This window comes from Leuciscus leuciscus (assembly GCF_965113295.1).
Source record: "Leuciscus leuciscus genome assembly, chromosome: 4".
Taxonomy (NCBI): Eukaryota; Metazoa; Chordata; class Actinopteri; order Cypriniformes; family Leuciscidae; genus Leuciscus; species Leuciscus leuciscus.
Window position 1 is genome coordinate 41,374,827 of NC_138728.1, and position 15,389 is coordinate 41,390,215.

Sequence of the window (15,389 nt, forward strand, 5' to 3'; positions counted from 1 at the left end):
GAAATGTGTTATTTAAAAAAAAAAACTATTAAAAACAAAAGAAAACAGACTGCATGAAGCCTCTCTCCTACTTTATACAGCATAGCCTAGACCATTTAAATATAAATTACTCTGAATGACAAGTATGGAAATGGTCCAACCAGTAAAATATGTAGCCTACGTTTATATAAAATAGCTTGTCAACTAATGCAAGTAAATTTGAAAAGACTTACTCATCTGAAATATTATCCACGGCTGGATCAAGTCGCTCTTCAAATTACAAACGTTCTTCGTCAGAGTCCCGCTCTTCTTCTGAGGAAAAAGTGAACTTTTCATCGCTATCCAGGACTAGCTGAAGGGCTTCCTCACCAGTGAATCGTGGCATCTTGCAACGGCGCAGGAAAGTGAATGAATGAAACTTGCTGGTTTTAAGGCATTTCAGGGGGCGTTTACCTATTTTGCATAGATCACCTCAGCACATTATCTTATGAATAGCACGCTCTGCGAGTGGGTGTGAACTCATTACAGATAATTAAATGAGACGGGAGAAACTGTACTTCTCTTTAGTTTCATACAGATTACACTGCAGGAGAATATTTGTTTTGAATGTGAACGGTTTTATTTAAAAGTAGAAATTTAAAGCTTTCTTTAGACGCATGTTTCATGGTTGTGTGATAAGTATTAGCTGAGTTTCAGAAAGATTTTTGCGGAGAGAAAGTGAGCTGAAAGCGCACCCTGTTTATTTTATTTATTTAAAAATAAAAACAAGGCTTTGATGTTAATGTGAGTGTACACAAAAAAAGAGAATACCCTCTATAGTTTATAATCATGTATTTATTTTATTTATATGACCATAAATGACGGCTTTTATTAAGTTTATGTTGCTGCTATGTGAAAAAAATCCAGCAAAACGCGTCGGCGCGTTTGCCGACCTCAGAGGGTTAAGGACCTCTGAATGACCCAGAGTTTTGAAATCACTTCAAACCAAAGAGACTGAGACTTTGACTACAAAAATACATAAAATCATCCCAAAACAATTATTAATGGACTTATAATCAAACATCATGCAACTACATAACTCTATATTGTGTCTGCAACTTATATGTGTGTTTAATATGCTTAGATACCATATAATTCATGTAATTGGTATAACTATAAGGTGTTTGAATGAAAGTGTGTCGTGCTTCATATCAGTATGATCGTATGCTCTTGATTCAAAAGATTGAAATCTGTGTAAAATGTTTCGGATTCTTATAATAGTAATAATGTCTAAACTGTGGCCTCTGGCCTCTCTGCTAGAGCTTAGAGAGTAAGGAGAGCACAGATAAGCTTGACTTATGATAAGAAGTGAAGAGAACGCCACCTCCTAAATAAAGACAGTGTCTAATTGGTCAGAACTGATCCAGGAGGTCGGACAAACATGTGAGTTTCAAATCTTAGACCCGAACAAAGTTGGAAGAGTTCTCAACAAGGTTAGAAAAGTGCGCGAAGGGAGAAGAGACCAGACAAACTAGTAACCATGTAAACGCGCAGACGAAAGAACCCAAATCAAGATCAGAAGAACATGGGTTAAACAATTTCATTCAAGCCATCATCTACTCTCGTCTCAATTTCCTTTCTTTTCTTAGTTTCCTTTCTTTTCCGTTGTGAGTCTCGGTTCTAAGTTAGGCAAGATTTCGGTCCACGTTTCTTCTGCAAAGCCAGCTTCAACAAAGACTTTCATTCACCCGGCAGCAAACCACGTGACTGGCCGCCCCAGACCCAGGCACAAGGAGACCAGCCAACGAACTCGGGAAACCCCTTTTTATGCAGACAAAGGGAATCCCCAAAGCAAAGACAAGCAAGTACTGCCTCCAGACTCTTAAGCTGAACTGGTGTATTGATATAAATGTAATAACCTAGTCTAAGAAACGATAGAAGGGTTAAATTAATGACTGATGGTTCGTTCCAGGTCATGTCTTATAAGTGCCAATAGAAACTTGGGATTTCATCATCTCACTCTTAAAACTTATTCTTTCCTCACTCTCTTTCTTTCTGCAACTCGTATGAATGTGTGTGCGTGTGTTTGTGTTAGATATTAGTTTTATGTGTTAGAATAATCAATAAAGTCTTGTTTGTATTTTAAAGAGAAGTATTACTTGTGTTATGTGCTTACGAATTTAATGTCTTAAACTTCTGATCTAAGTTACCTTGCTAATACACAGTGTTTCACTATAGTTTGGATATTTATATATTGCAGAGCTGATAGTTACAGCCAGTTCAAATGAACCGCGAACGAGTCATTTGCTCGGTTGTAATAAGTGATTCTTTCGAATTCCCTATAAATTAATTAAAGGTACCGTATGTAGGATTGTGGCCAAAACTGGTACTGCAATCACTTTAAAAATACTGTAGAGCCGTGTATCACCTCCCCCTCCCCCCTGACTCGAGGTTGCCAGATAAGCTGCAGGATTCAGCAGAAACGTATGCTGCTTTCAATGAGCTTCCAATGGCAAGTGACGACGAGACGTACACAGTAAGTTTTTTTCTGTTAATTGTGTTTATGCTTCATGAGAGATATTTTGATGAGTCATTATTTATTTAAAAAATGTACTAATTGTCATTAGTTAAATATAATCGTAAAGATTTATGCTTGTATGTGACAGTATAATCATAAAGATGTATGCTCGTATGTGACAGACAGAACGGTAGCTGTTAGTCTAATCTTTTGTTACGTTATGTATCTGTCATTAATGTAAGTACAAGCCTATGTCACTATGTGTAACCAATATCAAAGATACAACTATACATTTAGCTGATGCTATACGTGAAAGTGGCCAGCTGTATTTTTTTACTTACCCTGCAGCACACGTCCATAACGCTAAAATATGTGATGTGAAAGATTACTTGACATTCTATTATTTTTGGCTGTAGAACTTGCATGAAAAACAAGTAGGCTACAAAACGTTCCAAGTGGCCCAAATTTTTCACATCATAGGCTACACTGTGCTTTTCATTAGTGTTATGGACATTAGAAAAAGTTATTTTCCCTTGGAATTGCACCTAGTGCTTACAAACCAACACTAACATAGTACATAGCCTAATAGGTAGAGAATGTTTATTTTGAGTTAGCACTTGTACTGCTCTCACTTGTTGCAGCCTGATTCAGACCTCAGTTATGAGGTTCCCGCTGTCCTAAGTGAGGCTGATGAGAGCTGGGAAGGCGAGAGGTGGCGCAGACAAAGGAAAAGAAGAGCAAAAGGGAGAGGGACAAGAGTAGACCGTGCAGGTCTTGGTCCAGGAGACACAGAGCAGAGAGAAGGAGAGAATTTAGAGGGAGGAGATGGACCAGGTGGAAGAGGCCAGAGAGCTGGAAGAGAGAGTGCAGATGTTTCAGGTGGAAAAGGAGAGAGTGTGGGCCCTGCACCAGGTGACAGAGGCCAGAGAGGTGGAAGAGGCCAGAGAGGTGGAAGAGGCCAGAGAGGTGGAAGAGGCCAGAGAGGTAGAAGAGGAGATAATGCAGGTCCAAGTGCTGAAGTTGGCAGCAGAGGAAGGAGAGGGGGCAGCAGAGGAAGGAGAGGGAGAGGAGGCAGAGATGCAGAGGAAGAGAACAGAGTTCAGATGATCCAAAATGACCGAAGGGTCCGGACAGAGGTTTGTTTCCAGAATATGCTACACATTTGATAGACTCTAGTAAAATTATGGCTTGTAATAAGTAGTCACCATTTGAATCAATGTTAGCATCTTTGTTATTTTTAATCAAATGTAAATAACACATTTTCTTTTGTGGTTTGTTTACTTAGGCACTCATTCAGGGCATGAGTGAAGTGAGGCTACGAGCACTAGCAACCCAGGTCTTCTCCCGGAATCCTGGATTAGTTTTTGATGCACTTCCTACATTGGACAGCACAACCCCACCTAATGCTGCTCTTTCATGGTGCACCTGTGGGAACTGCAGGGAAATGGCCACAGACGCTGAAAGGAAATGCTGTGGCCAGGGGCCTGACTACTGCATCAGCAAATTGGCACATTTTGATCTGTATTGTCTGGAAGATGGTTATTTGCGTATTCACAGAGATTACAGAAATGATGTGTTGGTGGTAGCTGAAGTTAGAGAGCCAGGAGATGATAACAGACAATTTAGGCATGCTGCTTATCGTCAATACATCTTTTGGCAGCATGGGTCACTGGGTCTGGGTAACCGTCGTGTTATACCCAGCTGCTGTATATGGAGAATAAGGGACAAATACCCCGACCCCCAGGGCCAGTACACTGGCTTTGTACCCACCATTTGATACCACTCTAACGTGAACAGTTTAATTCAAGTTATTTATTGTTGTATATATGGTTTTACAATTTTTTTTGATTTGTTCTGTTTTTTGGTTTGTTTGTTTGTAAAGAGCCTTCCTCATTTTTTCAATTAAATTTTTTTTATTTAGAATAACAATACTATGCTTTTTACGATGTAGAGAAACAGTATATAAAATGGTTTAATGATAAAGGTTACACCGTATAAATAGAAAACTATACTCAGCTGCTCTGTACTGTTGAAACTTTTAGTCTAAAATTGTTGATAAGCAGCTTGTGACACAAAAGGTTACATGGACATGAACATGGTCAGGGTTGTGAGGCTCTGGAAACTGGGCTTCACGGGTCTTCATGTCTGGAATGCTGATACTGAGGAGAGCAAAATAAAACCTGAAGTTAGTGTATTTCAAACTTGGATGTGTTATGCATGACATCTGACTTAGTGTGTGGCATGTAGCCCAAGGTGCAAAATAAATAAATTGGCATTTAACCTACCAAGACCTCTCCTGACTTGGGTGTGCAGGAGTTCCTCAATGGTTGGTGCCGGCACAGGGGGAAGTGGGCCGTACCTTCTGGGGTCATCAGGTCGTAGTGTCTTCCGCCTGGGCATCCCCTTACCAGCCAATCTCTTTTGAAGGATCATAGCTTGCAGTTCTGGGATGTAGTCATACGTCTTGGATGCCTTCTGAGTGTAAAGCATATACCTGCGAGCATTCTTCTTGTACAGCCTCTTGTACCTGAATTAAAAGCAGAAAGGGGAGGGAAGAAGACATTTACATTCAAAGGGACATTTTTCAGCAGAAGAAAGAAATTCATACAGGTTTGAAACAACATTAGGGTGAGTGAGTATATGATGACAGAATTTTCATTTTTCGGTGGAGTATCCCTTAAATGGTGTTGTAATCTGGTATAAAATTAAGAGCAGGCGCGCTCAACTCTCCAAACAATTTAAGGGTGCGAGTAATAAAAAACGTTTATCAAAATAAAGATGAAAAACCGCACTCTCAGATAATACATTTATAAAAATATAACCTGAGAGTGCGGTTTTTCATCTTTATTTTGTAATCTGGTATAAAACAATAGCATGTAGATATGAGCAAGTCACTTACTGTTTGCTTCCATCAGATTTGCACAACTCTGGGCGGTCCTTGTGGAAGTTATAGTCCATCGCTGCAAGGAGCATCCTGGCCTCAAAGACAGGAGGGCTAAAAGCTGTGCGCTTGCTAGCGTACATTAAAATATGGTTCTGGAAGGACTCCAGATCAGCAGTGGACCTGTGGGTTGTGTGTGAGAAGAGACATTTTGTGGGATTTTGAAAATAACTTTCTATCTACAGTATGTGTATATACTCAAAAAATTACCTAAAATTGAGATATTTGTGGACCTCATTAAGCCACCGCTTGTTTCTAACGATGCTCTTCAGGGCCTCATGTGCCATAGAGCCTCGCTCAAGCCACTGTTGAGTTCCACCAGATTCTAAGTCTGCATGCTGGCAGCTTCCCAGCACCCACCTGTGTTCATTTGTCACATGATGTAGGAGCCCAAGCCACAGCTCCTAGAAATAATATAGAAATATAATGTACAGAAGAAAAAAAAGCATACATATTGTACATAATTCATTATTAATGATGATGCTGTTTGTAAGTACTATAATCTATGTGGGTCACATGATTTACTACAATGACACATCTGGTTAGCTACTGAATCAGCCAATATTCAACATCAAGTAACCATCCTAACTTATTCTATTTGCCAACAAGGTATGTTTAAGAAGACTGCATGTTATATTGACAGAATATTCTTTTTAGATGACAACTATTTTTCAAACCATATCAACTTACAAGGAACTCTTGGTAAGAATCTGCTGTTTTGCAGCACCACCAAAAGTGGTTGACAACGTCTTTCAGCCAACTGCTCAAACTGGACTGACCCTTGACCTGTGAAGCCTGGAATAGACATAACAGTTATCATTTTTACATCGCTCAAATTAGGGTAGATTGCCTTGCAGAAAATGAAGCCATAGTAATGACAGCTGAACTTACAGCATGGATCCTTTTTGCCAAATTCTTGGCCCCATGCCACATATCCAAGCTGTGCTGCAGCCCAAGGTCTTTGTACTTTCCTTTGTCTTATTTGGAAAAATAATATGTATAATTAGTACAGTAATGCCCCCCCCCCACCCCTCCAAAAAGTTGTTGTAATTCTACAAGTAACGCAAAATTTCAGTGGCAACTTACTCATTAGTGCGGAGATCTGGACATGGGCATCAGTGCAGACCTCTACTAGTTTCACTTCATTCAAAAGAGTGTCTACTGTCCGCACAAATGCCTCTCTCTCCATGATCACAGAATTTCGCCCAGTCTCCCTTTTGTCCACAGTGATGACAGAGATGATTTCCCTGGATTCGTTCTCCATGGCAGTGTATGTACAGTACTGGGCACAATGTCCAGGGCTGTCCATTCTTCCATCCGCTATTCAATTTGTAAACAAGAATCAATGATTTTCACATAACATCAAACTGACATATTAACATACTATAGCCTAAATGAATAAAAAATGTACATTACCCACTATTACCACATCTCTGTCTTTCAGGCGATTTATTGCCTCAGCCCTCCTCTCCTCCCAAAAGTCCTTCACAGTGTCTACACCGTATGTGTCCTGAATTGTGAAAAATGAACTACGGTCCACCATCCCCATGTTCATAAACTTGAACAGAAGCGAGACTTTGGCGTAGTTGCTTCCGGAGAGTAGTATGTTGCTTGCCAACATGAAGTCCCCTGCTAGCATCCCGTACCTCACAGTGGGCTGTGAGCTCCATCTCCATACAGTGTGGCCAACAGGGCAGGTCTGACAATAAATGGGACACAACTTATGCTATTTAGCATTATCAAATACAAACATAGAATTTCTTCCACTAAGTGGAATTACAACTCAGGAAGCTTGATTGAGTTTCACAAAACCACTGTCAAGGTATTAACTTTGCATCCAACACCAATCTACACTTATTTTCTATGTAGTATGATTATAACACCTACCCATTCCATGATGCTTGCAGTACCCCTGCGCGTAATGGAAACTTCAAATGGAGGGCGACACTGACACTCCACTTGACTGACGTCACATTTGTATGGGCACTTTTGGACCGGAAGCACAAGGAATGTTGCAAGCTGCTTCAAACAGTCCTCATAAGTGACGGAGGCCCGTTTCCCGATTAGGTCATCTTCAGTCATGACCTCCAGTGTATCAGGAAAGCCAGGTTGATGAAGTGTAGGTAAGGTGACTGATGGAGGCTCTACATCCGGGATGTCATGTACTGTCTCACTGGCATCTATCACAGGCAGATTGTCAATGCATGGTGGTGCCTGCAATGCTCCACCCAACCTAAAGACATGAAAGATATATATATATATATATATATCAATTACAGATAGATATCCAATCAGATGAATAAAATAAAAATGGCAAATACAGAGAGGGGGTTATCTTTGAGATACTACAGAGACCAGACATCTTCTATTTTTATGTTTACATATTTCATTGAATCAATGTTCGAGGATGTATTGTGAATAATCTTAGAGGATCCAATGTTAACATACCGAATACAAATACGAGGGACATAGTCTTCAACATCACTGTCATCTGCTTCAATCTCCTCATTACTAAAACCTTCACTGTCCCCCCAATCAATTCTGGAAAATGTGATAGAAAATTATATTTGTTAATACAAAGCAGAACATCTTGTTACACAATGTACAGTCAAACCCAGTGGAACTTACACACTGTTCATTAGGTCATTTCTCTCCTGCTCATTCATGACCTGGGTTTCAGCATCCTGGATGCTCATGTTCTGTAGACTAAAAACAAAAACAATACAGCGGTCACAATGGAATTTTTTTTTTTTTTTTTTTTTCACATTTAAACAACATTTCTTTTCATTTGGCATATTAGGAAGCTTGAGAGGCTTTATCTACCTTTCCTCCAGAACCTCAGAGGCATCCATGGTGCACTCATCATCTTCCAGTCTTTCCTCAATAGGCGACAGGTCCTCTCTGTAAATGGTGTAGTTGTTTTAGACCCAAAATGTTTCAGAATATGCAATGAAAATAAATAAATAAATAAAAGTAGTACTGACTACTGACCGATTTGAAAGTGTTTCAGATGATGCACATACAATACTGGAAAGTGATGGTGCAGTCAGGTGGTGCTTCTTCAAGTCTCTCTTACTGGGTGTTGAGGTGCTGGGGCCATAATAGCTGAAGAGATAAGCGTTTTTGATTCGATATTTAATTTGATTTGATTTCTTTATGTTGAACATATAAATACAATTACAATTTTAAAAAAAATTGGAGGAAAAAAAAGGATAATAGTAAAACAAAACAAAAAACATATAAACAACAAAATAAAACTTCCTTATTTTTTCAATACGAAAAGAAAAAAAAAAAAGAAAAAAGTTTATGTCATAAGTAGGCTAAAAAATAACCAAAACATTTTCCACAGCAATTATAACGCGGGACAAAGTCAATATCACCAATGGCTGTCACAGGGTTGTTTTCAGTCCCATCAGAATATATTGTTAGAGTAACTACATTACATTAGCAATGGTCATATAGGTCAACTTGCAGCATGTGTAACTTAGAAGAACGAATGACGAATAATTTTTTTCTGAGGTAAAGTTAGGCTGCTGTCTCAATTAAGTTACGTTTCAAATTGCCATAAGTTAATGGGTGTGCTAATGTTGTTTTCCTCAGCGTCTCAGCATAAGTACAGAGAAACGGGCTCCTATAATGCATTGCTAATGTTAGCATACGTCCATGTGAGCTGTTACGTTACTTTGCACGAGCATGCATAACTTTGTTCGACTGTCATGAATAACGTTATATGAAATGTCCATTGACATCAAGTACAAGTTATCCAAGCATAGATGAATCTTACCTGTCCAGGAGAAAATTAGCAACGTTGGCGTCTGTTTTAAAATTCTTCTCCGTTTTCAGCCGTCTCCATCTGTCAAAAGCATCTCCAATACAAATTCTGGTTTTATTTCGGACTTTGTCACGAAGAATTTCTGAATTGTAACGAGGTCTTTTGGATTTATTAACGTTAGACATTTTTATCCGACTAGAGTTAGGGTAGGTTAGAGCAAAGCTGGCAACCCGGATCCCGAAACACTACTGACTTCGTGATTGGTAGATGGTGGAGGGAGGCGCTTCAGGCCAAAACACAAAATGACAACATCAACATCAGTTGAGGGCTGCAAGTCCACTTTTTAAATGACAATATCCTAGCCATACTACTGTTGTCAGTGATATAAGTATTTGAAATGAACATGATTTCTTAATGTCTAGTGACATATTAGGGCAATTTTATGATTAATTGAAATATATTTCTTACATACGGTACCTTTAATAATTCCTTTGAGCTAAATTGACCTGTCAGAATTACTGACTAAATAATCTTACAATCTCATTCCTGTGGTCCAACATGCTGCAAGAAAGACTATCCGCTCTTGCCCAGATGTCATTTGAACAGGACATTATGAGATCGCTGGATAATAAGGTCAACTTGTCAGAGCTTTTGCAGGACTCCGTCATCGGAAAGCCAAGTTCTAAATGTCAAATTCGGAGTGTAAAATATTTCCTCTTGATGTAGCCTATTCGTATATATTCATATGTATTACTAATTCCTATTAAATCACTTGTCTGTTCCCTGTTCTCAATTTTTATTTCTTTGCTTTTAAGCCCTATAATTACGCTGACCAAGGTGCTATCCAAGAGGTAAGATTGAATTGACGAAGATTGAATGTTGATTTTGTTTTCAGTCATTGCATGGATAGTGGTAGAATGCGTTTATAAATAGACTGGTAAGAGTGAAATATGAGTTAACATTGTTAAATATAACAGAGATAATAAAGTTATTGCAGTCACATTGAATGCAATATTTTAATATTTATCTTTTTTTTTTTTTTTTTTAAAGGTCTCTGACTGTTTCTTTGAAATGGGCCTCCAAATTGTGAAGGCCGCCTCTGGTCATGGGAGTATATACATAAGCAGCTAAAAGACTACACAGTTAATGTTCTAAAACCGTATCCTAACCAGACGTGATGCGATAAGATTCCTGCGACAAGAAATTTGTCTCTCCACACCAGACACAATGCAACTATGAGATGGGATAAAAAAAAAGAATCATAAACCACAGCCAATCAGAACAGTGTGCACAGACTCTGGTCTCTTGGACTCTTTCTTTGGTCTTCCAACACCACAGGTGTGGGGTGGAGCAGGGATCAGCACCTCCGCATGAACAACATTATTTCCATCAATCAGAACCTTGTTCTGCATTGTGTTGTATAATATCAAGGAAATAAAATTTCTCTGTCTCCTTGTCTATTGTAGATGCCTTTTTGCTACACATATTTAACCAGTTTATTGAATATAATGCATTGCATACAATATTATTTATTTTTGTTTGTTTGGGAAACTTTGGGAAAGTTACAACTTAAATCAATCAAGAAGATTAGAACCTAACTTCAGCGGGAAACAAAAGGAGTAAAGACTGAAGAGATGATTGTCTCTTTTGATACTGATACATCATTAAACCCCCGACACCTAGAAGCCCAGAGCTGAAGCCTAACGCCCGTTTCACACATACTCTGTGTGAATGTGGTGTGTGTTGCAGTGCGTATGCGGTGAGGTGCTTTCACATATGCTGCGTTTGCAGTGCGTAACTTATCCACGGCTGTACCACAAACACATTTACTCAATATTTTTATTTCAAATCCAGAAGTTATCAGCAGCTAAAAAAAGATTTGTCGCATTGCGATTCTCTTTGTTCACATATACACTCTTTAATAGACGTATTCATGTTTAAACATAATTTAAACAACGTATTATTCAATGCATTACTTCTATATAGATTTATATATTAAGTTGCTCAAGCAAGTGGTAAAATATTTAACCATGTACTTATATTAAAATCACAAACATTTTAAATTAAAACTTAAAATTGACAAAAACAGCCTTTTCTTTTGCATTAAAATTTTAATACAATAAATCTTGCATGTCACAAATAACTTACGAGCAATGGCGACTGAAGGAGTCATACAGATGGCTGTATTTCCGCACTTCTTCAAGCAATCTCTCGGTCACTTGGTCTATTTCCATGGCTCTTCACTGATCTTCGGAATTTAAAAATGGCGGGCGTGCGGTGCAGAGTGCAGAAGATCATTCCGGAAATGCGTAGGAGGAAAACGCGATGCTATCCAGCCGACCAATCACAGATCTTGCGGTCCGCGTCGCCGCGACGCGTAGTTACATTTTTGAGGAGGTGCGCGTCAGGGTACGGCGAAGGGTACGACGTATGGTACACGTCAATGCGTATGCTACGCCGTACCTTCTACGCGCACCCGACGCAGAAGTATAAATTGGCCTTAACCCGTTAACATGGGTGCGGAAAAAAATACGCAACGCATACGCACTGCAAACGGTGTATGTGTGAAACGGGCGTAAGGTCTACATTAATCCAAACTGGCGTTTTCAAGCGTTCTCCAAAGTTTCTCATCCACACTGACACATCAGAAAAAGCTAAATTCACCTTTACTGCGCATGCGTAAACCCTCACAAAAGCTCACTGAGATGATACAGACAGGAAAATAATTAATAAAGTTATCGTGCAATTCTTCTGGCAGGATAATTTTATTTAGCAAAATATCTCACCATTCACTGATGCGCCCAGGTCACCCTCACTCACCATTGTATGTTTGGTCTAAAACGCTAAACGTGACTGCTCTCATGTTTTGACGCAGGACAGCAAATGCGAGTACATTTTCTGTCATCTTTGCAGGACTGTGATGTGAAGAGTGTGCAAAGTAAAGTGAATAGCACATGACAGGCACAATACCGGTATCAACATTAATATATATGGATTCAATATGCGTCACATGACTAAACTTACGTCATCGTTTTTAAATACCTCCGTTTTGACAGTCAAACGCACTACAATGCAAAAACGGCATTTTCAAATGTATCCACTATGGAGAGCGTTTCCCAAAAGCTTAGTTTTCGTTATTAAAACGTTATAAAAACGTATTAGTGTGGACAAGCCCTGAGAAACCCAGAGCTGACTACACCTATGATTGGAAGTGTGATTATTGTGATGAAATTTGATTGGCCTTTACATTTTTGTTTATTATTAAAAGAGAAGTTACCAAATAAAATTAATTTTATTGATTACAAAAACTGTATACCAAAGTTTTGATTTATAGTGTTTTAAGGCTTTGAATAAGAACATACCACGGAGAAGTCTTCTGATCAAATTGTAAGTACTTTAAAAGGCTTATAATTTAGGCCAGACTCGACTGACTTTACCTAACCTGAGATTAATATTAAGGTTAAAGGTGTTAAGATCAAAGTACACACCATGAAACAACAGCTCATATTATGGTACCATAAAACAAGTTATTGTACACTTTTTTTATCATAAATCCAAACATGTGATACGGTGTACAAAGTCAATTGCGCTGGGTGAAAGATAGGGCCCATACAGTCACACAGAGTGGCTGCAGAGTGTGACAGTGAAGGGACGGCATCCTTCATCCAGTCTTTATAGCAGGGGTGCCCATGCTTTTCTGAATGGTGATCTACCTTTTAAGTGACTGGGTCAGAATGATCTACTACTCACATTACGTGTCTTTTTTAATGTACCAAAACGAACACACAGTGTCATATTGGCTGCTATTTTGCTTTAATGTTTAATGCTTTAAATTAGTAATTTATGATTGAATTTAATTTCCCTACCAACACTAAAAATACAGTAACAACAGTAACATAGTCCACAATAGAAGCTACTAATCAACATGCATGTGTTTTTATACACAGTGGCACTTACATTACATTTCCCATACAATTCAGTACATTTACATCAAAATCCACACATTGAAATGTAACTTTACCCATTCAGGTAGCACACACACACACACACACACACACACACACACACACACACACACACACACATTGCACATTTTTTAACACTAGGATTTTCTTTTATCATACATACATATACAGTGGCATTTGGCCTACATTACACACTATATCACACTACAATTCACTGTTCAAACATTGAAACTTTCAGACAGTGAATTAACTTTATGTACAATAAGTTGCATGTAGTCATTTTCTTGCATACACATGGCATGTTCACATCAGTGGTCAGTACCTTATTCAGATGATGACTTGCATTGGATGGAGTCCACTAGGGATGCATAGTCCGGGCAATAGCTACTGATAGCCAGTCTAAGACAGGCCTCCAAATGTTCGTCGGTCAGGGTGGAGCGGTATTTGGATTTGATAAATTTCATATGTGAAAAGGTCGATTCGCACAAGTAAGTAGACCCAAACATTGCAGTCAGTGATGTTGCACATTTTCTCATGTTGGGATACTTTTCTTCTGTGAGTAAACTCCAGAATTGTTCATGGGCCCTAGACTTCAAGTTAATATCCGCTTGCAGTGTCAAGATCTCATCCTCAACTTCAGCAGAACTGAGCTGAAACATTGTTGCGATTTTGAAAAAGCGAGGACATCGACCTCAGCATTCTCCCGAAAAGGGAAGCACATAAACGTGGCAACTGGCTCGAGTAGAGCGAAGTCTTGAAATCTCCTGTCAAAGTCTGACAGGACGGTGTCAATCTGTTCTGCATAACATGCACTGTCAATCTCCATTAAGTCCTTCCCTTGATTATTCAGCTCAGATGCAAGGTTTCTAAAGTTCCCCAGATCATGGCGCTGGATCTTAGACGAAAGCAGTTTAAGTTTTCCCTTGAAGGCGTTCACTGAGCTTATCATATTGATCACGGTTTTCTCTTTGCCCTGTAATTCCATGTTCAGCTCATTGAGCAAGTTCACCAGATCAGTTAAAAATGCCAAATCAAGCAGCCAACGATCATCATTAAGTTGTGTGTATTCCGCATGTTTTTTGTCATGTAGGAACTGCTTTACCTCGGGAAGGAGATTGCGGAATCATTGCAGGAATTTCCCCCTACTCAACCACCTTACCTCCGTGTGAAGCAGTAGGTCTGATTGGTCGCTGCCAGCCTCCTCAAGATGCAAGCGAAGAGATCTTTGAAGAGATCTAGCACGGATAGAGCAGGCTACTTTGTTTGCTACGTCCATGATCTCTTTCATGTGCAACATTTTCGCACACAACGCTTGTAGGTGTATGATAAAATGATAACTTAAAAAGTCAGGAAACGCTTCATCCTCTCGGCATTTGGCAACAAATCCATTAGAGCGGCCGATCATGGAAGGCGCACCGTCGGTGGTGATTGACACCAATTTGCACACTGGAATCTTATTCTTGTCGATAAAGTTTTTGAATATCTCAAAGATGTCATCCCCTTGTGTGTGTGCGTTCATATGCAGAACTGCTAAAAGTTCCTCTTTTGCAGTCATGTCGTGGAAGACCATTCGAATAAAAATGCACAATTGGGCTTTGTCTGTGATGTCCGTAGACTCATCCATCTGTAGCGAGAAGCACTCGCAACAGTCAATGTCCTTAGCAAGCTGCTGCTCTAAGTTGTCGCCCATCATTTCACATAGCCTGGTCACTGTATTTCTTGTCAACTGAACAGCTTTGACTGCAGACATTATTTCTGTTTTGTTCGTAAAGTCTTTAAACAAAGAATCCGTTGCCTCAATGAAGGCTTCCTTCACCATAACTCCATCCTGGAAAGACTTTTTGTGCCTAACGATCGTCCGACTCACCTGGAACGATGCCTCTGTTGTGGCCTTCGCTTTCGCTGAGGGGAGATCCTCCTGTCACGTACCAACACTGTTTAGCATTCTAATACAATTCCATATTAGAATAAAGATTGTGCTTTCTCTTTTACTGTCATATGATGGTCACACACATCTTAAAGATAAAATTTCTTCCACAGGGGAAAATAATATTTAAAGGAATTTAACACATTCAACACAAGTTAAACTCCATTTTCTGTGTAAATTAACATCTAATCTTTACATTTTGTCATAACATAAAGCTGGTAAACCTGGTAACTTCTGTAAGATATGCACATTATAACTGTCCCAGCTATTTCAAACCAGGCCTGCTACAGAAGAATGAGAGGGGAATC

General features: G+C 39.2%; 1 protein-coding gene and 1 long non-coding RNA gene across 2 annotated transcripts; one reads left to right on the forward strand and one right to left on the reverse strand.

Moving 5' to 3' along the window:
• The first annotated feature begins 1,332 nt into the window (after window positions 1–1,332).
• On the forward strand, window positions 1,333–10,629 carry LOC309496187. Its single transcript, XR_014205044.1, has 3 exons — window positions 1,333–1,823; window positions 10,005–10,040; window positions 10,240–10,629. It is a non-coding gene; the product is annotated as an uncharacterized lncRNA (long non-coding RNA).
• On the reverse strand, window positions 4,269–9,672 carry LOC309496048 (uncharacterized protein). Its single transcript, XM_082165984.1, has 14 exons — window positions 9,202–9,672; window positions 8,409–8,522; window positions 8,241–8,318; window positions 8,046–8,123; window positions 7,866–7,958; window positions 7,305–7,650; window positions 6,834–7,116; window positions 6,504–6,737; window positions 6,309–6,394; window positions 6,108–6,212; window positions 5,628–5,821; window positions 5,376–5,540; window positions 4,762–5,003; window positions 4,269–4,635 (listed from the first exon to the last, which is right to left on the reverse strand). The coding sequence occupies exons 1-14, from the start codon at window positions 9,372–9,374 to the stop codon at window positions 4,616–4,618; spliced, it is 2,211 nt and encodes a 736-aa protein (XP_082022110.1). The 5' UTR covers window positions 9,375–9,672; the 3' UTR covers window positions 4,269–4,615.
• Window positions 10,630–15,389: the final 4,760 nt, after the last annotated feature.